This window comes from Schistocerca cancellata, chromosome 2 (genome assembly GCF_023864275.1).
Source record: "Schistocerca cancellata isolate TAMUIC-IGC-003103 chromosome 2, iqSchCanc2.1, whole genome shotgun sequence".
NCBI classification, from domain to species: domain Eukaryota; kingdom Metazoa; phylum Arthropoda; class Insecta; order Orthoptera; family Acrididae; genus Schistocerca; species Schistocerca cancellata.
The window spans coordinates 498,280,047-498,304,908 of record NC_064627.1 but is presented as its reverse complement, the minus strand read 5'-3'; the positions used below and the strand labels follow the sequence as shown (position 1 = coordinate 498,304,908).

Sequence of the window (24,862 nt, the reverse complement as noted above, 5' to 3'; positions counted from 1 at the left end):
CCAAATTTACACATGGAAGCTGATCAGTATGAGTCACACATGCCCGTGAGTTATCAGTACTCTAAGACAAATGATGAAACACTCCCTCTCTCACATTCTCTAGCCCCACAGTGGCCATGCTACTTACCCCTCTTCTCCTGAAGTAAGTGGCCAGCTCTACTTAGCTCACAGCCAAATTCACCAAAGTCAATTAAATCTTTAAAATATTACTGTCTCTGCAAATATTTTTCTTTATTACTGAGCAGAGTCTTAAGGTGTCCTTGATGTTAGCCAACAGTTTTGGATTTGGCTGTTATTTACTAGATGCATATTACAAAACAACAGAGACTTTCGTAGTCTTTTAGCTACTGCTCTTTTTCCAGTGAAAGTGGGTCACAAACACACACACACACACACACACACACACACACACACACACACACACACCAAACTAACTCCAACGCTAGTACAATCTCTGTGCTGTTGTACGTGTCTAGATCCCATCAACCAACCAGCTACAAACGAGTGACTACCTATTCTAATTTTTGTTTACTGTTACCATCCAGGTATTTGCAGTTTATTTCCTTACAATCACAAGGAAATTATGACATGGAGGATTCTAATGAAATCTATATGATGTCTTCAATTAAATTTCCTTGCTGAACTATTCACATGAGAAACATGCATCCAAAGTTACGAATGAAAATTTGAAATTTGAGTCGGGGACGAGAATCAAACCTGTATTTCATGGTTTTAGAAAACAGTCACCTTAAATTTTAGGCTATCCCAACCTTTCACTGTCACTCAATAGCTGCCCCTCGTTGTGGAACTCTTATGCATATATATGCATAAGAGCATATAGCTTCTTGCATCATGGCAATAACACCATCACATAGAATGGAAGCAGAGGGTCTGTATGCTAGTTCAGGACCTTAGAGTCAAAAAAATCTTATTTCTAAATCACACATATTAAAAAGAATTTCTAACTATGTCAACCTAAGATTTACAGCTGAATCTACTTAATAATTATTTATACTATTTGAACAAGGAGACAAGTTAATGTTAACCATGTGCTTATCCAAGCATAGATTTTTGCAACAAAGTTTGAGATTTGTATTTGGAGCATAATTATCAAATACAACTCCAAAGTTTACAGTTTGGATGCTGCATGTGTATATATATATATATATATTTGTAGTTGCCATCACTAAACAAATATTTTGTGACAGATATGCAAGACAGAAAATTTTAAAGGAAAATAAACCTTAACCTTCTTAGTACTGATTAATTATTTTACATTACCCGGCACCAGTAAGATAAAAGATGTAAACAGCATGCAAGTAATAAATAGTGTGCTGAGCATATCTTAAGACGTCATGTCACATTTTTCTCTAGTAAGTCCCATAACTATTAATAGATTTTTCTTGCATATTACCAATAGCTAATCCCAGGCAATACATAATTTTGCAATGAAAAACTCAATATCATTTCACTTTCATTAACTAAAATGAATAGTTAACTAGTTAATCAGCAAATACGAGTAAATTCTTTTTTACAATTATGAATAATGGTAACTACCCAAGCCAGTTTAACAGCTAAAAAATATCAACAGCAAAAGTCCTTAAGACAAATGATTTTTTAATAAATTGACTTTACCATGCAGTAATGATATAGTTATCAACTGAAGCAAAAAGAATCTTTGGAGGAGGAGGAGTAGGATCACTTAGCTTTACACTTCAATCAGTTTACATTTTACACCTGGTTGTGGCCCAACAGCTTAATGCCAACTGGTGAATGAGAAAATTCCCCAAAAGTTATCCAGTATAATATTGACTGACAAGTACTACCCAGTTCTTAACTATATTTCTTATAAGGGTTAAATGAAGTCCGTGTTATTGGACTGAATCTATAACTCTGCAGTGTCCCAACACAAGGTTTTTATCTACAAAGACATTCAAACACTAACTCACATTCACACACAGAGTGAAAGATTCATTCTGCAAACTATCCCCTGGACTGTAGCTACACCATTTCTCTTCTATATTTTTTCTTTCGGAAGAGCTATGCCCGCCAAGATATGTAGGGGAGCTTCCGTGAAGCTTCTGAAATAGAAGAGAGATACTGGCAGAAGGGGAACTGTGAGCGTGTCACAAGTCATGCCTTGGTAGCTCAGTATAAGAGAATTGCCCACAAAAGGAAGGTTCTAGGTCTGTGTTCCAATCTGGCAAACAGCTCTAATCTGGCAGGAAGTTTCCTAGTTGCTACCTTTTTGACATCTCCCAGTTCTAAGAAATACAGTAATGTTTAAAATCAAGTTCTGTCACATCAAGCACTGTATTCAACAATAATAAATTTTGTCAAACATGTTCAACCTAAACTTTAAATATGCTCCATCATCTGGCTACCTGATTAGTGCTGGCTGGAAAAGCAAATAAATAAATACAGTCAGGAACGACATTCAGCGTCATTTTGACAGGCAAAGCTTTTGGATTTCTGATTACCAGAAGCTTATCTTACTTAATGGACCAACTGCACAAAATTTCCAGGAATTATTAAAAGAATCTGCCTCAATGTGAATCAAATGGTCTCCAACTTTAACCAAGTTATAAATGTCCCAGTACACTTGTGATTTTGTACATAACAAATATGACAACTGAAAAAATTTTTGGCACTAATCTGCACTTAATGAGATAGGAATGATTCCACATTTAAAGGAACGAACCTCCTTTACTGGTGCCACTCAAACTGTTTCAAAACATTCACCAAACTCCTTCAGCAAGTCAGGGAATATAAATACAGAACAAAACATCAAATTTCAACTTATGTTACATCTGATTATCTCTGGCACAGAGCTTTTCGTGCAGCAACAAAAACGCAAATTAATTAAACTACAAAATTGTTAAGGCTTTCGTGGCCACTTGTTGACAAACTGCCTACTGGCTCCTGTCTCAGGTTCTTCGACAGACATGTTTGCCAGCATGAGTGGCTGGCATTGCCAAAGCTTCATCCTCCATTACCGGTGGTGAACTGGAGCTGAACTCGCAGCCGCAGACTATATGTACGTGGTGCACAAATGTCTGAGGGTTTCTCCACAGTCATTTCCGGTGCGGTTCTCCTCTTGCTACCTGTGACAGTCATTTACCTTAAGGCTTTCCTCTTTCTTGTATATACTGTATACCATGCACATGCGGAAAAGTTTATGTCGGAATGACTGGACGATCAATCAACACCAGGATCAAAGAACATAAGTGACATTGCAGGTTGGGGCAGATGGAGAAATCAGCCATGGCAGAGCACGCCCTGAGTGAGACCGACCACGTAATAAAATTCGCCGACACGGAAGTTCTGGCTGTAGAGAAGCACTACCACACACGCTTGTTCGGAGAAGCTGCAGAAATACAAAAACAAGCGAACAGCTTCCACAAGAAAGAGGAAAGCCTTAAGGTAAATGAATCATAGCTTCATGTACCGCAGCGAACGACCGTCGTAGGTAGCAACAGGAGAACTGCACCGGAAATGACCACAGAGAAGCCCCCGGACTTTGGCACGCCAGGTACATATAGTCTGCGGCCGCGAGCTCGGCTCCAGTTCACCACCGGCAATGGAGGGTGAAGCTTTGACAATGCCAGCCACTCGTGCTGGCGAAACATCAGTAAAATCATTAGATGAATGTCGGCCGTAGAATCTGAGACAGGAGCCAATAGGTAATTAAACTACGTTCTAACATTGAGGTTGTTTGTACTTCAGGAAGAAACCTACATTATTCACAAACATAAAATGTATGTGTGATAAATCAAGAAAACAGACTTGCTTATATTCTGGAATTATGTAATGCAGTAAACCTTTATTTAATTATGAACACACAAAACATATTACAATTTTGCTTTTACTACTTTCCTCGATTACTAAATATTGCTGAGGCTCTAGTGGTGCACCAACTAGTTTAATTGAAATTTCAGAATCATTCATATCTGAAGAAATACCGATTTTATCATTTTGCTCATAGCTTTCTTAGAAATACAACATACAGTCCTGATACCAACAAATACGATGGAAACAAAACAAGTATCTACTATTTTGTGCACACAATAGAAAATGAACTATAGGTTTGAGGATACTACATTGAATATATTTGTAAAAATTTAATGATTTTGAATTAACACGAGCAACAGGCAACATTAGTACAAGAATCATTTAATACGAATGCCTGTAAATATATTAATAACACAACAGAATGAGAGTTAATATGCCTGTTTTACTAACTTAAAATGAAAACAAATAAAAACAAAACAAAATTTGGCTCAGCCCACTGAATAGTATCTCACCTTCTTTCAAATAAGATGATTTATCCGTACCAGGAAACCTCACACATTTAACAGGATGTATTTCAAGAACGTTAAAAAGGTCAGCAAGGAAGACAATCAAATTCTGCCTCATGGATCTGGAAAACAGTAAGAGCTACTGATTTAAACCATTTCTTATTTATATATTTAAAAATACAACAATTTAATCAACAATGAATAAAAAGAACAGTATCTAGTGTAGTGTGGACTATGTAAGAGTAGGTTAGCTTTTTACTGGAGTAAAACATAAATGTTAAATTTATTTACATAATCTAAACCAGTGGTTCCCAACCTGGGGATAATTAGCCCCTGAGGAGTAAAATGAAATTTCCTGAAGGGTAAAAACTGTAAAAACTGAACGGCTCAATTCTGTTTCATGAAACTAATTTTTTTTCAAATCATCATTACTACTCTCACAATTCTGTCAGACTTTAGCATGGATTATATAAGTTATCAATAATTACTTTTTCTCAATCAGTACAATTAGTGCGGTGGAGGTTGCAGGATCCTCACTACTCACTACACACACATGTTGTGCTTTGTCTCATACACCGCTAATGATAAGACAGACACATACGTAACAAACACTAAACATCTCAAGAAAATGCCTTCTCCAAGTTGTCGACAGTACCTGCGGTAGTCCAGAAATTGCTTCACTGCTGACTCGAAACAGATGAATAAGTCAGCTGACAGTACAGCTCAGCAGTAACTACATAAAGGCTACTGTAGTGCTGTACACAGTATTATTATTACTATTACTGTTAGTGACTGTGGTCAGACACAAAGTAGTAACAGCCAAAAGTCTTCTAATGTCTGCCACTTCAGAAATAATACGAGCAGCAACCAAGTGATTTAAGAACAGTAAGTATGGTGCACACATTTTAACTTGGTTGATTGGAAATGAGGTTACAGTGTGCAGGTCAAGCAAGTCCTGCAATGGAAAGGAGTAATGCAGGGGAAATTTTTTTTGTAACAACTACCTACCCTCACTGTGAATAGACAGCTTTCTTATCTGAAAAGGAGCCGTGGGTAGCAGTTGTGGTGCTCCACAAATTCCTTCACTTTTCATTCTAACCAACAAACAAACACAAAAACATACACATAAACTCAATATCATTCATCTTTCATCATTTTAATAATAAAAGTGTTCCAAGAAACCAAATAATGGAAAATAAAGGATAGAAAGTAACAATATTATGAAAAGTAATGTTGCCACTCACCATATAGCAGAGATGCTGAATTGCAGGTAGACACAACAAAAAAAAAACCGTCACAAATAAAGCTTTTGGCCAGTAAGGCCTTCGTCAAAAATAGACGCAGGCGTAAATAGCGAAGCATTAGAAAATAGTAACAAAGGAAAACAGCACTGGGTTAGGACGTGACGAGAGACGACACTGGAGGGGGTGGGGGTGGGGGGGGGTGGGGGGGGGTGTGCTACTAGCTAATATCTAATTGCACTCTCAGGTAATGGTCTTACAAAGGTTGAGAACCACTGATCTAACAGTTTAACATTTTTTTTCTAGCAACATATTACAGAGTTTCCAGTCTTTCAACTTCTTATACACAGAGTGACAATTGTTCAATTCTTGAAACTCTCTACCTGGGGAACTTTAACATGTACTCATTTTGGGAATAAAGTGGCAGTAGCTCGACTGATTCTAACCATATGCTGTCTTTCCATTAAAACTGTTTGTGGGCAGTTGACACTACTTCAACAGCAGGATGTATGGACACCTTTCACACATGAACATTCATACCTGCATAACTGAAAGACACATCCAACATGTTTACACAAAATTTTAGTTTCTTTTCACATTTTCTCATTTACTGTATGGATACAGGATATGTCTGGTACTCACAGCGTAAAAATTATTCTTCAATTGATTGTGTCAATGGTTATCACGAAGTTGCAACTATATGCCTTGTCACCAGACACCTGAACTTACTTTTCCTCAAGGAATATAATTTCTGGAACTGTATGGAAAAAAATTCAATTCTTTTCCAGAAAACCTGTAGTAGGTTTCTATTAATAGAAAAATTTGATAAAGTGGAGTGAGAAGCAATGTCAATCCTCTGTCATTGGTCTGTCCAAATTATTCAATAAATGAATTCAGTATTTTAATCTGGAGTGCAATTGGATAAGTACACATGCTTTGGGTGATTTCCATAGCAACACTCAAAACAAAGTGGTACACAATTATCAGTTGGTAATAGTTTCATATATAAAATCACACTCAACCTGTACAAGCACATTCACCTAAGCATCTTTGTCAATAAATAAGCAACAGCAAATGTATGTGCACATACAGATGGTAATGTTCTTGTAAATATTTTGCAAAATTATGATCATTAAATCACACCACAGCTCATGTTGATTCCAACAACCATCCTTGCACAAGGTAATGTGCAAAAACTGAAATCCTTGCACAAGGTAATGTGCAAAAACTGAAATATTTGTGGCAATAAGAAATCATTGGAAATTGTCTGTTAAAAGTAGACACTCTTATCAAACTGTTTATTTTATGCACAATAAATAAATATAGTGCTGATTTGTTAACCAGCAGTAGCTGTAATTATAATGGAGAGCAGGTCACCCACTCTGCTGGTGGTGTAAACCAAAGAAATAGGAACAGGAAAGTCCTGACAGTGATCAAGGAAAGACAAGTTAAAACACCAACCTGACCTCTTCCAACTTCAATTAATTTGAAGGGTTAAGACTCAAAAATAATCAATTACATTTTACCTTATCAAAAAAGTAAGTAAACTGTCAAATTATCAACTCTTTCTACGCACTTCCTATATTACTGCTTTCTTTTCAACTGAACTACTGAAAAAAAATCTTGTTCAACAATCTACGTTTTAACAAGAAGAATCTATAGAAACTCACTAAATTCAGCCTGATATTCCGATAAGTGACTGGTATTACTGAGTTTAAAATATTCATCATTTTTAAAGCCATGCCATCAAAATGAAAACAACATTTAAAGATGAATACACCAGAGAATTTCCTTCAATGAAATGGGGTTGAAGAGAACACAAAGTGGAATGAAAATCCTGTAAGTAACTCACTTTGGTGAAATGATAAAATGATAAGTAGGATTTCCTTTCCCCGCAGTCAAACTTAGAAATTTTAAAAATAATTTTCTTTTTTTCAATCGCACATGTTGGAGGGAGAAGAAGGGGAGGGATGACATCATAGATCACGTAGATACAGTGAACTGCTCAGCAACGTACCATAGCTCTTACACTTCCACCTTGTATACAAGCCAATTATTCTCAACAGTGTTCAGTGATTTGAGAACTACAAAAACATCTTCCAGTTTGAAGACAAAAACTGAAGCAATTGTAAAGAACATATTTTTGCCTTTAATACAAGCAGAACTGAAAGAAAACCTTAACAAACATTACACGTGCTAGTAATCATGAGTACCCCAAGTAATTTCCTGCAATTAATCAATATTTTGTTAAAAGATAAAGCAATTCAGTAGAAACTGTTACAGCTGCGAGTGTAACAAGGAACATTCCAACACAATTTCTGAATTTATCGTAATGTTTGTGCTCTCTGTACATTAGTTCAGACGTTCTTTGTACAACAGTTTTTAGCATGGATAGGGACTGCAACTGCTGTGTTCGGATGCAGGCTGAGTTGGCATCCCTTCGCTCCCAGCTTCAGGCAGTGTTGGCTTCGGTCACACAGCTTGAGGCTGTTCCACGCATCCCCCGATCGAGCTACGACTGTGGCTGCCTGGGATACTGCCCACATTGAGGCTGATCCCTCACCTGTGGTAGAGTGGGAGGTTGTCTCGAGGTGTGGCAGGGGGCGAAAGACATTCCGGAGGGCTGAACGGAAGGCCTCTCCAGTTTGTCTGACGAACCGGTTTCAGGCGCTGTCTCAGGCTGATACTGATCTTCGGCCGGACATGGCTGCTTGTCCTGTTCCAGAGGTTGCCCCTCAGTCTGCAAGATACGGACGGTCGCAGAGGGTGGGTTTACTGGTAGTTGGGAGCTCCAATGTCAGGCGTGTAATGGGGGCCCTTAGGGATATGGCAGCAAGAGAGGGGAATAAAACCAATGTGCACTCCATGTGAATACCGGGGGGCGTCATTCCAGATGTGGAAAGGGTCCTTCCGGATGCCATGAAGGGTACAGGGTGCACCCATCTGCAGGTGGTCGTTCATGTCGGCACCAATGATGTGTGTCACTATGGATCGGAGGAAATCCTCTCTGGCTTCCGGCGGCTATCTGATTTGGTGAAGACTGCCAGTCTCGCTAGCGGGATGAAAGCAGAGCTCACCATCTGCAGCATCGTCGACAGGACTGACTGCGGACCTTTGGTACAGAGAGGAGTGGAGGGTCTGAATCAGAGACCGAGACGGTTTTGCGACCGACTTGCGCTATAGGGTGGTGGGGTTTCGGGTTCCGCTGGATAGGTCAGGAGTCCACTACACGCAGCAAGCGGCTACACGGGTAGCAGGGGTTGTGTGGCGTGGACTGGGTGGTTTTTTAGGTTAGATGGCCTCGGGCAAGTACAGAAAGGGCAACAGCCTCAAAGGGTGTGGGGCAAAGTCAGGAAATGCGGGGACCAAGCAGCAATCGGTATTGTAATTGTAAACTGTCGAAGCTGCGATGGTAAAGTACCGGAACTTCAAGTGCTGATAGAAAGCACCGAAGCTGAAATCGTTATAGATACAGAAAGCTGGCTGAAGCCAGAGATAAATTCTGCCAAAATTTTTACAAAGGTACAGACGGTGTTTAGAAAGGATAGATTGCATGCGACCGGTGGTGGCGTGTTTGTCGCTGTTAGTAGTAGTTTATCCTGTAGTGAAGTAGAAGTGGATAGTTCCTGTGAATTATTATGGGTGGAGATTACACTCAACAACCAAGCTAGGTTAATAATTGGCTCCTTTTACCGACCTCCCGACTCAGCAGCATTAGTGGCAGAACAACTGAGAGAAAATTTGGAATACATTTCACATAAATTCTCTCAGCATGTTATAGTCTTAGGTGGAGATTTCAATTTACCAGATATAGACTGGGACACTCAGATGTTTAGGACGGGTGGTAGCGACAGAGCATCGAGTGACATACTGAGTGCACTATCCGAAAATTACCTTGAGCAATTAAACAGAGAACCGACTCGTGGAGATAACATCTTGGACCTACTGATAACAAACAGACCCGAACTTTTCGACTCTGTAAGTGTAGAACAGGGAATCAGTGGTCATAAGGCCATTGCAGCATCTCTGAATATGGAAGTTAATAGGAATATACAGAAAGGGAAAAAGGTTTATCTGTTTAGCAAGAGTAATAGAAGGCAGATTTCAGACTACCTAACAGATCAAAACGAAAATTTCTGTTCCAACACTGACAACGTTGAGTGTTTATGGAAAAAGTTCAAGGCAATTGTAAAATGCGTTTTAGACAGGTACGTGCCGAGTAAAACTGTGAGGGACGGGAAAAACCCACCGTGGTTCAACAACAAAGTTAGGAAACTTCTGCGAAAGCAAAGAGAGCTTCACTGCAAGTTTAAACGCAGCCAAAACTTCTCAGACAAACAGAAGCTAAACGATGTCAAAGTTAGCGTAAGGAGGGCTATGCGTGAAGCGTTCCGTGAATTCGATAGTAAAATTCTATGTACCGACTTGACAGAAAATCCTAGGAAGTTCTGGTCTTACGTTAAATCAGTAAGTGGCTCGAAACAGCATATCCAGACACTCCGGGATGATGATGGCATTGAAACAGAGGATGACACGCATAAAGCTGAAATACTAAACACCTTTTTCCAAAGCTGTTTCACAGAGGAAGACCGCACTGCAGTTCCTTCTCTAAATCCTCGCACAAACAAAAAAATGGCTGACATCGAAGTAAGTGTCCAAGGAATAGAAAAGCAACTGGAATCACTCAACAGAGGAAAGTCCACTGGACCTGACGGGATACCAATTTGATTCTACACAGAGTACGCAAAAGAACTTGCCCCCCTTCTAACAGCCGTGTACCACAAGTCTCTAGAGGAATGGAAGGTTCCAAATGATTGGAAAAGAGCATAGGTAGTCCCAGTCTTCAAGAAGGGTCATCGAGCAGATGCGCAAAACTATAGACCTATATCTCTGACGTCGATCTGTTGTAGAATTTTAGAACATGTTTTTTGCTCGAGTACCATGTTGTTTTTGGAAACCCAGAATCTACTCTGTAAGAATCAACATGGACTCCGGAAACAGCGAACGTGTAAGACCCAACTCACTTTATTTGTTCATGAGACCCAGAAAATATTAGATACAGGCTCCCAGGTAGATGCTATTTTCCTTGACTTCCGAAAGGCGTTCGATACAGTTCCGCACTGTCGCCTGATAAACAAAGTAAGAGCCTACGGAATATCAGACCAGCTGTGTGGCTGGATTGAAGAGTTTTTAGCAAACAGAACACAGCATGTTGTTATCAATGGAGAGACATCTACAGACGTTAAAGTAACCTCTGACGTGCCACAGGGGAGTGTTATGGGACCATTGCTTCTCACAATATATATAAATGACCTAGTGGATAGTGTCGGAAGTTCCATGCGGCTTTTCGCGGATGATGCTGTAGTATACAGAGAAGTTGCAGCATTAGAAAAATGCAGCGATATGCAGGAAGATCTGCAACAGATAGGCACTTGGTGCAGGGAGTGGCAACTGACCCTTAGACCCTTAACATAGACAAATGTAATGTATTACGAATACATAGAAAGAAGGATCCTTTATTGTATGATTACATGATAGCAGAACAAACACTGGTAGCAGTTACTTCTGTAAAATATCTGGGAGTATGCGTGCGGAACGATTTGAAGTGGATGATCATATAAAATTAATTGTTGGTAAGGCGGGTACCAGGTTGACATTCATTGGGAGAGTCCTTAGAAAATGTAGTCCATCAACAAAGGAGGTGGCTTACAAAACACTCGTTCGACCTATACTTGAGTATTGCTCATCAGTGTGGGATCCGTACCAGATCGGGTTGACGGAAGAGATAGAGAAGATCGAAAGAAGAGCAGCACATTTCATCACAGGGTTATTTGGTAACCGTGATAGCGTTACGGAGATGTTTAGCAAACTCAAGTGGCAGACTCTGCAAGAGAGGCGCTCTGCATCACAGTGTAGCTTGCTGTCCAGGTTTCGAGAGGGTGCGTTTCTGGATGAGGTATCGAATATATTGCTTCCCCCTACTTATACCTCCCGAGGAGGTTAGGTTAGAGAGATTCGAGCGCGCACGGAGGCTTTCCGGCAGTCGTTTTTCCCGCAACCCATACGCGACTGGAGCAGAAAAGGGAGGTAATGACAGTGGCACGTAAAGTGCCCTCCATCACACACCATTGGGTGGCTTGCGGAGTATAAATGTAGATGTAGATGTAGATGTAGATGAATGTTAGACAACACAACAATATCAATAAGACGACAAGTGCTTATGTGAGTAATAACACAAATATGTGTGTGCGTGTGTGTGTGTGTGTGTGTGTGTGTGTGTGTTGGGAGGGGGGGGGAGGGGGGGGGGGGGGGAGGAGACAATCTCTCTCTCTGTTGTGCCTATCTGCAGCTCAACATTTCCGCTATATGGTGAATAGGAATCTATCTTTTTCATAAGATTTTGAAATTCTAAGTATTGGGTGCCCTGTCCAAATTATACGCAACTGACTACAAACAAAGAGTGACTGTCTTCCTGTAGATGTTCAAGCTTTAATTGTGAAACTGTACCATCACTTCTCTAAACATTCTGTTTGAGGTGTGTCATTCACAGGAAGTATTGTGAATTTGTTAATATTATAATCAAGACCCTCAAAGCCATGTAAAACCAAGATGGTTATGGTTTTTTCTGGCCATTTAAAGATTTTTTTGTATGTTTGAGCCATTAAAATCTTATTTCATATCATTAAACAAATGCCTAGCTCTCCTCAAGTCTTTTCTCAAATGAAGTTGCTGAGGCTTATTTCTAGTTTCTCATGCCACAGAAAAGTGTATGGAAAGTTCATTGCCAGAACTGAAATGAAAGATTTCATTCAGTGAGGTTAGGAGGGTGCTACACGAAGTAATTGACAGAATGCTGGTTTTGTTATTACAAAAGTGAAGGATTCAGTAGCTGATCTGCCAACAGCCCAATATCCGAGGTTTCACGACAAATGCATATCTTCGCTCTATGCATGACAGTGCACAGTATTAATTTGTTCCAAACAGCTGTGTGTGAACATGTGATTTTCCAGGCAGTCATATCTTGGGTTCTACTGATCACAGAGACGAGGGGACAAGTGTTTTGGTTAACCCCTGGCCTAGTACGCCTAACAGGAGAACAGGCATACTGTGGCTATCCTGCAGTAAATCGTCAAAATTTGAACATTAAACACTTCCTTCAGCACAGGCAAATTGGCAAATCTGTTGGTTCTTTTGCATTATGTGTGATCTGGGGTGGACTTTAAGCAGGTTAGCACCATTTGTTCATTCGTCGTTCCAGAGAAAACCTAAAAAAAAAAAACATGATTTTTGGGTACCAAAAGTACAAATTGTGGAGATGGCTACTTCCATAATTTCTATTCATTGCAGATCAATGCAATTTAGAGGTTCAAAGTTACCACACTTATACACGTAAAATATGCTGTCAGAAGCATAAATATAATTTTAACAGATATGACAAAAATATGGCAAGGGTTCTAAGGTCACTAAACTATGTTTTCAGACAGCATTTTTGCACCAATAAAGCTTTATAACATACTGTCTCTGTATAATGGGCATTTCACTCCTGTACAAATACACCCAAAGTTGTACAGCAGTGACAAGAAATTGGCTAAAAAGAGTCCTCATATGCCTGAAAAGGACATAAAATTACTGCCAAAAAATTATGCAAAACTGGAAATGCTGCAAATTCTGTAAAATATTCATGACATTTTTATTCTTTTAAGATACAAACCATAAGCTGGGTGTTTTGGAGAACTGTGATCTGTGAGCAAAGTGTCCAAACAAAATATAAAGCCAACAATTTTATGTTTTCCTTATACACTACTGGCCATTACATTTGCTACACCACAAAGATGACGTGCTACAGACCCGAATTTAACCGACAGGAGGAAGATGCTGCGATATGCGAATGATTAGCTTTTCAGAGCATTCACACAAGGTTGGCGCCGGTGGCAACACCTACAATGTGCTGGCATGAGGAAAGTTTCCAACCGATTTCTCATACACAAACAGCAGTTGGCCGGCGTTGCCTGGTGAAACGTTATTGTGATGCCTCATGTAATGAGGAGAAATGAGTACCATCAAGTTTCCAACTTTGATAAAGGTCGGATTGTAGCCTATTGCGATTGCAGTTTATCATATCGTGACTTTGCTGCTCGCATTGGTCGAGATCCAAAGACTGTTAGCAGAATATGGAATCGGTGGGTTCAGGAGGGTAATACGGAATGCCTTGCTGGATCCCTATGGCTTCTTATCACTAGCAGTCGAGATGAAAGGCATCTTATCCGCATGGCTGTAAAGGATCGTGCAGCCACGTCTCGATCCCCGAGTCAACCGATGGGGACGTTTACAAGACAACAACCATCTGCACGAACAGTTCGACAACTTTTGCAGCAGCATGGACTATCAGCTCTGAGACCATGGCTGCGGTTACCCTTGATGCTGCATCACAGACAGGAGCGCCTACGATGGTGTACTCAATGAGGTGCACTAATGGCAAAATGTCACTTTTCCGGATGAATCCAGGTTCTGTTTAGAGCATCATGATGGTCATATACATGTTTGGCGACATCGCGGTGAACCCACTTTGGAAGCGTGTATTTGTCATCGCCATACTGGCGTATCACCTGGCGTGATGGTATAGGGTGCCATTGGTTCCACGTCTCTGTCACCTATTGTTCGCTCTTTGAACAGTGTAACGTTACATTTCAGATGTGTTAGGACCTGTGGCTCTACCCTTCATTCGATCCCTGCGAAACCCTACATTTCAGCAGGATAATGCACGACGCATGTTGCAGGTCCTGTATGGGCCTTTCTGGATACAGAAAATGTTCTACTGCTGCCCTGGCCAGCACATTCTCCAGATCTCTCACCAATTGAAAATGTCTGGTCAATGGTGGCCAAGCAACTGGCTCGTCACGATACACCAGTCACTACTCTTTATGAACTGTGGTATCGTGTTGAGGCTTGAGGCTGCATGGGCAGCTGTACCTGTACACGCCATCCAAGCTCTGTCTGACTCAATGCCCAGGCGTATCAAGGGCATTATTATGGCCAGAGGTGGTTGTTCTGGGTACTGATTTCTCAGGATCTATGCACCCAAATTGTGTGAAAATGTAACCACATGTCAGTTCTAGTATAATATTTTTGACCAATGAATACCCATTTATCATCTGCATTTTTTCTTGGTGTAGCAGTTATAATGGCCAGTAGTGTATAATGAGAACTTATTCTTTGTTTTGTGTCAAAGTATACAAACATGTTGAAGTTTATAAATAAGCTGTCAAAACTTCACTGACCTACAAATTTCTTTTTATATGAACTGCACATCCTACTAAGGGAGAAGGGGAGGGAGGGAGAAGGGGAGGGAGGGAGGGAGGGAGGGAGGGAGAAGGGGAGGGAGGGAGAGGGGGAGAGAGAGAGAGAGAGAGAGAGAGAGAGAGAGAGAGAGAGAACGCTCCAGTTGGAGCACAAGAAAGGTGAATATGTTTCTCTCTAAAAGACTCTTAAGGAAGAGTGGGGAACCACCTGCCTCAATCCTCATTCCTGACCAAAAATGAAATGTTAACATACAAACATGTTCATGGTTTTTGTACTGAAAGAGAGTAATAAAGGAGAGACAGTGACAATGGGGGAGAGAGGAGAAAATAGCACAATTTAGTTCCCTTTTCCTGGCCACAATGCTAATGCAGAAAGACTGTCCCTATTAATGAATGCTCACTGGACAGAATACACACATAAGAAAAGAAGACAGGAATAAATTAAATTTGACATCACTTACGGCCACTGCATGAAGAGTTTGACAGAGCACTGAAACACCCGAGTCGAAACAAGGCCCCAAGAGTAGACAACATTGCATTAGAACTATTGACAGCCTTGGGAGAGCCATTCCTGACAAAACTGTTCCATCTGGTGAGCAAGTTGTATGAGACAGGCAAAATATCCTCAGACTTCAAGAATAATATAATAATTCCAATCGCAGAGAAAGCAGGTGTTGACAGATGTGAAAATTACCGAACTGTCAGTTTAATAAGACACACCTGCAAAATACTAACATGAATTCCTTACAGACGAATGGAAAAACTAGTAGAAGCTGAACTCGGGGAAGATCAGTTTGGATTCCGTAGAAATGTTGGAACACGTGAGGCAATACTGACCCTATGACTTATCTTAGAAGATGGATTAAGGAAAGGCAAACCTACGTTTCTAGCATTTGTAGACTTAGAGAAAGCTTTTGACAATGTTGACTGGAATACACTCTTTCAAATTCTGAAGGTGGCACGAGTAAAATACAGGGAGCGAAAGGCTATTTACAATTTGTACAGAAACCAGATGGCAGTTGTAAGAGTTGAGGGGCATGAAAGGGAAGCAGTGGTTGGGAAGGGAGTGAGACAGGGTTGTAGCATATCCCCGATGTTATTCAATCTGTATATTGAGCAAGCAGTAAAGGAAACTAAAGAAAAATTAGGAGTTGGAATTAAAATCCATGGAGAAGAAATAAAAATGTTGAGGTTCACCGATGACATTGTCATTCTGTCAGAGACAGCAAAGGACCTGGAAGAGCAGTTGAACAGGATGGACAGTGTCTTGAAAGCAGGATGTAAGATGAACACCAACAGAAGCAAAACGAAGACCATAGAATGTAGTTGAATTAAATCAGGTGATGCTGAGGAAATTAGATTAGGAAATGAGACACTTAAAGTAGTAAAGGAGTTTTGCTATTTGGGGAGCAAAATAACTGATGATGATCGAAGTAGAGAGGATATAAAATGTAGACTGGCAATGGCAAGGAAAGCATTTCTGAAGAAGAGAAATTTGTTAACATCGAGTATAGATTTAAGTGTCAGGAAGTCATTTCTGAAAGTATCTGTATGGAGTGTAGCCATGTATGGGAGTGAAACATGGACGGTAAATAGTTTGGACAAGAAGAGAATAGAAGCTTTTGAAATGTGGTGCTACAGAAGAATGCTGAAGATTAGATGGGTAGATCACATAACTAATGAGGAAGTATTGAATAGAATTGGGGAGAAGAGAAATTTGTGGCACAACTTGACTGGAAGGGATCGGTTGGTAGGACATGTTCTGAGGCATCAAGGGATCACCAATTTAGTATTGGAGGGCAGCATGGAGGGTAAAAATCATAGAGGGAGACCAAGAGATGAATATACGAAGCAGATTCAGAAGGATGTAGGTTGCAGTAGGTACTGAGAGATGAAGAAGCTTGCACAGGATAGAGTAGCATGGAGAGCTGCATCAAACCAGTCTCAGGACGGAAGACCACAACCACAACAACAACAACAACAACAACAACAATGGCCAGTCTTCACATTCGTATAATACAATAAACGCTAGTTGTTCTGACTTCCATGCATAAATCTCCAGCGAGAAAATGTTAAACATCTTGACTTTGTACAAGCATCACAAAAGTACAGTTGGCATAATGAAACATAAATTATAATGCTATATTTAACTGCTACTATGCATTTGTCCTGGATTTGTGGATGAGGATTATGGCAATCCTACTCTTAATACATATGCACATTATACACAAAAACTTAGTATAAACTGGTTGTTTCATCACTGAACTTTGTCAGTGAAAATGAGGTTAACATTTTTCTCAATGGTTAACAACCGTTCTGAAAAAGATGTTCGGTCATTCACAGAAATCTCTTGTTAGTTTTCCCAGAAGAAAATACGACATCTGTTTATGTAACCTTATTGGCATTTATTGCGTTTGTGCTCTAACCTACTCAAAGTAACTTTAATGATGGCTGACATACGAAAAAGAGTTTTTAACTGCATGTTCGGCAAAAGTAACCAGCAAACAAAACTTAATACATTCTTTGCATGAATGAGGACTTGCTTATCGCATATATTTCCCTCTTCTGCAGGGAACAAAATCAACATTAATTAGCAATAGAGTATTTGAGTTTCATATTTCAATTTCCATTTTCAAATTATTGACAAACAACTACAGGCAAAACAAATTTTACGATAATTTAAGGTACACAATAGATTTTTCAGTAGTAAGATGGAAATACATTTATAGATGTTACGTTCAGCAGCCCCCTTGATGCTCTTCAAGAGGAGTATGCTATATGCTGGCACTGGGTTTCACCCTCTCCCTGATCATCATCATCATCATCATCATCATCATCATCATCATCATCATCATCATCCCCCCCCCCCCCTACACGAACATGACGAGCACGCGCACACGGAATGGCGTGTGCACACGCACTGTCACAGTCACTTACACTTAACAGATAGACTTATGCACACAGCTCTTATTTCGTGAAGGGACAGTGCCTGCAGGTGTGAAGAATGGGGAAAGCCTTTCCAATTAGGTAGCTAAACCTGCCCTATGGAGTCTCCCAGCCATGCATGCCATATGGCTTTCCTTTACTTTTTAGTGTCACATGATATCTAGTACATCTTGAATGAATAAACAACTAAACTGTAAATTTATTGTTCAGAGACAAAATTTCCTTAAGAAAATTTCTATATTTTACAACCTCCAATAAAGGAACTAACATGCAACCAATGTACCATGCTTTATTTTACTCACCACTGTTAAATGATTAATTCATTACAGTGTTCAACCAAGTCCCCTACATCTGTCTTAGTAGTAAATTACTTACTAAAGTTCATTGGTTAAACAGTTTTTACAGAAAAGATGAATTTTTGTTTTTGATTGAATCTTCCTACATTTTTATAAAATGTTTAATCAAGTCTTTGTACTAATGTTCCTTTGAAAATATTTCTTAATCACTGGTGACATTGAAGCAATTGCAGTCTAGTGTTTGCTGCATTTTAGTAGGATTTTAGCTTCATGGTTTTAGTTAGCTTTACTTTTCGTGACACAGTTTGCAGATTTCAACAGTGCTGCAGCTTCTACTCATCCATTTTCTATTACAGCCCAATAAAGATGTTTATGTTTTCCTTATCAGTAATTAAGAGTTGCAGCCTTTATAATGATCACCTCCTCAATTTATTTTAAAGCTTTTTCAGGCAGGATAAATGTATGTCCTACCACAAGGAATTATGGCATTATTTTATGCAATGAAAGCAGAGCATTTTCAGCCGAAAAGTCACAAACATGCAAACGACTGTCTCCCCCCCCCCCCCCCTTCCTCGGCAGGAGTGCTGCAGTCATCAGAAATGGCCTTTCTTACGTACAGGGTGAACATAATGTCAGGGAACATTTTCAATTATTTATTGCACAAAAACTAAACATAGTACAGATGTCATATGTCATACATATTGCATTTTGAAGAGAAACTGTAAACTCCCCCCCCCCCCCCTTTCACAAACATTCGATATGCAAACCATGAGTGACCTGACAGATGTCAATACGATAATCAAATTCTTGCCATGACCGTCCCAACATGGCATCATGAACTGAGGCAGTCACGTCACGTCTCCTCTCCCGGACCTCTGCTGTATCACATGGTAGATGTGGTAAATGGCCTTCCTTGTTGGTGGCTTCTACCGTACTTGGTTCCAAACATCTGTTGAACAGCTGTAGCACAATAGTTTTTGTCACACTCCAACACGCAGAAAGCTCGATCCGAACCTGAACTCGTCAGGTTTGCGACTAGCACTGAGTATCGGCAAATTACCAAACTATGCTGTTGCGGTATACATAGAGAGAGAGAGAGAGAGAGAGAGAGAGAGAGATGTTTTCAGGGTTTCTCTTCAAAATTACATATGTATGATACCTGTACAATGTTTGGTTCTTATGCAATAAATAATTGTAATTGGAAGTGTTCCTGGAATTATGTACACCCTGTATATTCCCAATCCACATATGGAAAATGAAAGTCTTTTGAAGTTCCTTTACAAATAATAAAATTATAAATATCACTTCACACTGCAAGCAGATGTTTTCTTAACAAAATGTTCATGAAACCTGAGCAAAGCAAGTTTTGCAAACAATGAATCTGTTAAACTGAGGTTTTATTACACAATATAATGAGTTGAGCACCTCATTTGGTGGTAGGGGCACGACTTTATTTGCTGCATTGCAACTATTCAATGTGGCATTTTTTTGAAGCAGCTCCAATAGTTCAGTGAGTTTTCTTTTGTGGATTAAACACTTTCAGGATTCGAGTATTTACAAGCAAATATATAACAGGTTGTGCAACTCAATGGTTTGATTATGAAGCAAAATACCATTAAGCAAAAGTCATTTTCCAGGCTGTAAGGATCTATTTATTAAGTCTTGCAACATTCTACTTTTAGTGACTTTTGACAAATGCAGCAAGGAGTTGGAAAACTTTATAAATGGATTAATATGATATGACAAATTTCCGTTAAGTAAAGCAGCTGCAAAAGCACACAAAAAAAAGAACTGTCATCAATGAAAGTTGCAATTGCAGCAGTTTGAACAATAAAGAAGGGGATATCAACACATGGAAAAAGCTGTAACATAGTGAGGCACTATTTATGCCTCGGCAATTGTACGTTTTATTCTTCAGCTTGCACCTATCAATATGTCTTTTCATTGACCAGACACATGGTCTGTCAGAAACCATAATGCCAAAGATATTGTCAAGCTGATTTTGTAATGTATAGATTATTCACAATGTAAGTTGGCACTTCAGCAATGGATGGTGGGGGACTTAAAATTAATGTAAGTGATCACAGGCTACTCTTACATACCACACAGCAATGAAAAGAAACAAGCACCTGTGTTTCAATGAAAGCAGAGGTGATGTACTTAGGTAGTGATTAAACAATTTAATAAAATTGAGGCTGGCATAATGTTGCTACAAAACACAACTAAGCAATGCTCTCAGTCTGTGTCGCCTGGCCACCAAGAGCTGTTGCAGGACAATTTGATTCACGGATCCAGTTATATGGCTCCTTCCGTGTGTAGCAATTTCACGACTATCACGAGTGGGGCCTGAAGATGGCATCAATGTAATGCTGTAACTGGTAGCACATAGAAGTTCATAAAATAAAATAAATTTCTACAATACATACAGCTGTTGGTAAAGTATTGCATCCAGAAGCTATTGTGAAGAGTTAGTTTGTTACATAACAATGGTACTGACTGGAAGCAAGTCAACAGTGGCCACGTTGTGGCAATTACTCTGGTCTCAGCAACAAGTATTACGCAAAGAAACTAAAAATATTATTCTGTTGCCCACATATGAGTCCTGTAGGGATCATGAAGTTTGGATTGGACTAATTATTGCATACAGACGCATTTGAGTGATCATCAATACACCCCCCCCCCCCTTTTACACAACTGGTAAGAGAAGAAAACACTTCACATGGTACCATGCACTTCAGACCGCAGATGCTTATCATCTTTGTGATTAATGCCATTGTGAAATCTGTTAAGATCCTTCCAGTATGACTTACTAAGATTGCTTCATTTGCAAAGTACTAAGGCTGCTTCAATTGCAAGAAGTATTTTCACATTGGGAGGATGTCAAAAGGGGATATACCAAATAATTTGCTAACACTATATACATTATGTTAGATGATTAATACTAAAGTTCTGATGAAGACTGTTCCATCATTGCACATACTGAAAAACATTCTGTGTCAAATTATGCTGCAACTGTGTCAAAGACTAAATTCTATTCTCAATTCACCTTGCATGGGGATTTTCCCCAACAAATTAAGATAACTTTTCTAGTTCTTCAGAACTTGACCACTTCTTTTCTGGTGTGTAGTCCCAAGAGTGACTGTATCAAATCTTTTGTGTTATTGCTGGTTTTGGTATTATCAGCTATTTTAGTCATATAAGGTTGGTTGGTTTTTGGGGAAGGAGACCAGACAGCGAGGTCATCGGTCTCATCGGATTAGGGAAGGATGGGGAAGGAAGTCGGCCGTGCCCTTTGAAAGGAACCATCCCGGTACTTGACTGGAGCGATTTAGGGAAATCACGGAAAACCTAAATCAGGATGGCCGGACGCGGGATTGAACCGTCGTCCTCCCGAATGCGAGTCCAGTGTCTAACCACTGCGCCACCTCGCTCGGTTTTAGTCATATAAGTAAACAGTCTTGCTTCAGTAAAGTTTGAGCTTTCGACTATAGTTTTGAATTTGACAATTATTTTCATTTAATACATCCCCCCCTTTCCTCCCAAAACTAACTAAAATAATAAAATAAACTAACCAACTAAAACTAAAGTAATAAGTAAAATAATAGTGGCTACTTGTACGATTCAACAGCAATGAACACAACTTTAAATTCAACAAGACAGTGATACATTAATCGTAAAAAAACTATAAATCAAAAAGCTGCCAAATTATATTTGCTCAAAATCAGTCAAGTAAACCCATACCACAATGATGTACAGGTAACATACTAATAACTACTACCCTACTCTGAAGTGACTGCATTACTGTTTACTTACGCTTGCAAGTACGTGACATCCTCTGGCATCATATGGAATACAGAGCTTGGTAAACATCGACTGCAGAAGTTGTATACAAGCATCAAGTTCTGGACTGAATCAGATATCTTTGGTAAGGAGCTAACCACAATATCTGACCATGGTAGTTCTTCAGGACAATAGAATGACACTAATCCTGCCAGACTGACACCATCACACAAATCCTTCAGTTCTCTAACAGGGGGAAATTCTGGCACATGTTGGTGTTCACCCTGCACACAATCAAAAAAACACAAAGTCATTCACAATTTCAAGGCAAAAATTAAAATAAGCAATAGTTTAATAAGAAATGCTGTTTAAAAGCTCACTTATTCATGCAAACAAGCTGATAACTAAACAAGAAATATCTTAACATGCACAAAATGTACAAGAGACAATTATAAGTAACATGGCAAGTTTATCTGTGGTGATGGTGGTGGTGGTTTTACATTCCTGAGTAACATAAAAGAAGAAAATTCAGTTATCAGAGAGTTTTAAACTGCTCATTATGGTCATGCCAATTATATGCCAACTACGGACATGCAGATGATTGTGAGATATAATAATACTTGGGAAATACAGCAACTCAAATTAAACTGACAATGATTTCACCATACTTTGACTATCTGTTCAAAGAAGTGACTCAGATGCAGTCCAAGTGCTCCGCAGGAAAACACATTAAGGATGAAAATAAGAGAAAAACCATGCAAATCAAAGCCATGCAAACACAATGTGATAAGACAAGTGTCAGACTACCTCCCCAGGGGCCAGAAGCTGCTCCTTTTGGGAGGTGAGAGCCAAGCATTGGTTGAAGGCACAAACACAACTTGGACAAGGAACCTGATCATCACCAGTATCGTCCCAACCAGCCACCTTCCGAACTGTTTTTGTGACGAGATGATGGCATGCCTGCAATGATGTTCTATCCACAGGACGATCGCACACACGTTTCGATACCTGTAGGAGAAACTCCATTTGCCCCAAACTACATACACTATTCTAAGACTTCGTAAGTATCTGATCAAAAATTTACTAGCCGGCCTGTCCTCAAACATGGAAAATATACAAAACAATCCAACACTTAGAACGGTATTTTCAAAAGTTATTAAATAATTTAGATTACAATGAAGATTTGTTGGTGATCAAATGTGCAATGAATCATATCAAATTCCTTCACTGCTCCTTTCAATCTTATCAAGAAGCACAAACAAGATAGCCACGAACCTAACACATATGGTAAGTGAGGCCCATGTAGTCTAATACATAGTTGACTGTTTAAATCCTGCAATGACTGCAATAAAATTATGTCTTACAAAAGTCAGAACATAATCAGCAATTACAGACCATTCCACATTACACTCAGAATCACCAAATTCTCTCTCTCATATTTCACAACAGCTGGTGTTGCTTTGTTAATACTTTCTTTAATTGTAGCATACAAGTTGCTGAACTTCAATCATCACGGGGAAAAAAAAAAAAAAAAAAAAAAAACCACACACACACACACACACACACACACACACACACACACACAGAAATATATACAGAATGTGATGCAGAGAGAGATGGTAATGTTTTGAAATAAGCATTGTTCTTGTAAATATAATGAAAAATTATGACTATTATATCATCACACCACAGTCCATATTGCTTCCATCTTCCTCTGACACCTTTGCAAGAGCTAGTACCAATACGCACAAACTGAAATATCTGTGGCAGTAAGAGAGCCCTAGGAATTTAATTTAAACTAGTATGCTTATATCATATGGCTGTATGTGCAATAAATATCTGCAACTAGCTATTTTCTTCCATTTTTTTTATCTTGCATTGATTGGCAACAACTTTTCATCTGAGGTCAAAGACTGACCCCTTTCTGGGCTTCTGTTGGGAATCAGATATATGTCAGGGTAGACAGCATTTTAATCATATTTTGTTGATTAAATCTTCCATTATTCTCCACTTCCTTTCTGTGCTCTCCTACCATTGGCACACACAAAAACCTTACAAATTATCGGATGATGGAAAGAGAGAGAGAGAGAGAGAGAGAGAGAGAGAGAGAGAGAAAAGAAGAAGAAGAAGAAGAAGAAGAATTAAAGGGAAAGTCAAAATCAGTTCAACAACTGCATACTAGTCCTGGACTACTGAGAAAGAACATACCATTACATAATCACAGGATTTAAAAAAAAAATATTCTATATTTTGAGATGTGCTAGGATGTGTTCTAAAAAACACAACTTAAGAGCTATGAGCACTTTGATAATCTTTACTACCATGAAGCAAATTTCTTCTACTGACCAGTTCATAGATCTTACGCATTTCAGAGCTCAAGTTTACTGGATGTTTCTGTACCTCCATAGAATACTTTAACACCTCCCCCCTACTCTCTCTCTCTCTCTCTCTCTCTCTCTCTCTCTCGTCAGTCAGTATCTTCTCCAATTTAAACTGTGGATATATAAATCTGATCAACATTGCAAATGTAACAAAGGTATTATGATGATGATGCTGATGATTATAATAAAAAATAACAAAGCTGAACAATGACTTCCAGCAAAAGTACTTTTCATTCAGTCAGAAGTATCATCAGCACTTGCTATTGCCCTAAACAGCAGATCATGACAAAGGAGCAGGGGAGGGGAGGGGGGGGGGGGGGAGTGGTAACTGGGCAGTTGAGTGGCCACAAGTGGATTGACTGCCAAGAGGTGAGTTCAACAGCTACATATACATACTATAAGTCACCAGACAAGGTGTGGCGGAGGGTACCCAAACCACTACTAGTTATTTCTTCCTTTCCTGTCTCACTCACAAATAGAGCAAGGGAAAAATGACTGTCTATATGCCACTGTACAAGCCCTGATTCTCTCATATTCGTGGCAGTTATGTGAAATGTACATTGGTGGCACTAGGATCATTCTGCAGTCAGCTTCCAAAGTCAGTTCTCTTAATTTTTTTCC

The 24,862-nt window shown here is 39.4% G+C and overlaps 1 protein-coding gene across 3 annotated transcripts in view; it reads right to left on the bottom strand.

Moving 5' to 3' along the window:
• Window positions 1–24,862, bottom strand: part of LOC126162039 (patronin) — a 445,213-nt gene that overhangs the window by 192,598 nt on the left and 227,753 nt on the right. For 2 of the 3 annotated variants that reach the window (XM_049918267.1, XM_049918268.1), the window contains exons 5-6: window positions 21,894–22,144; window positions 4,305–4,420 (exon numbers count right to left, since the gene is read on the bottom strand). In XM_049918267.1, the coding sequence (XP_049774224.1) occupies window positions 4,305–4,420; window positions 21,894–22,144 (367 nt within the window). Of the gene's footprint in view, window positions 1–4,304; window positions 4,421–21,893; window positions 22,145–22,667; window positions 22,869–24,862 lie in introns of all 3 variants that reach the window. The other variant, XM_049918266.1, reaches the window with a different exon arrangement.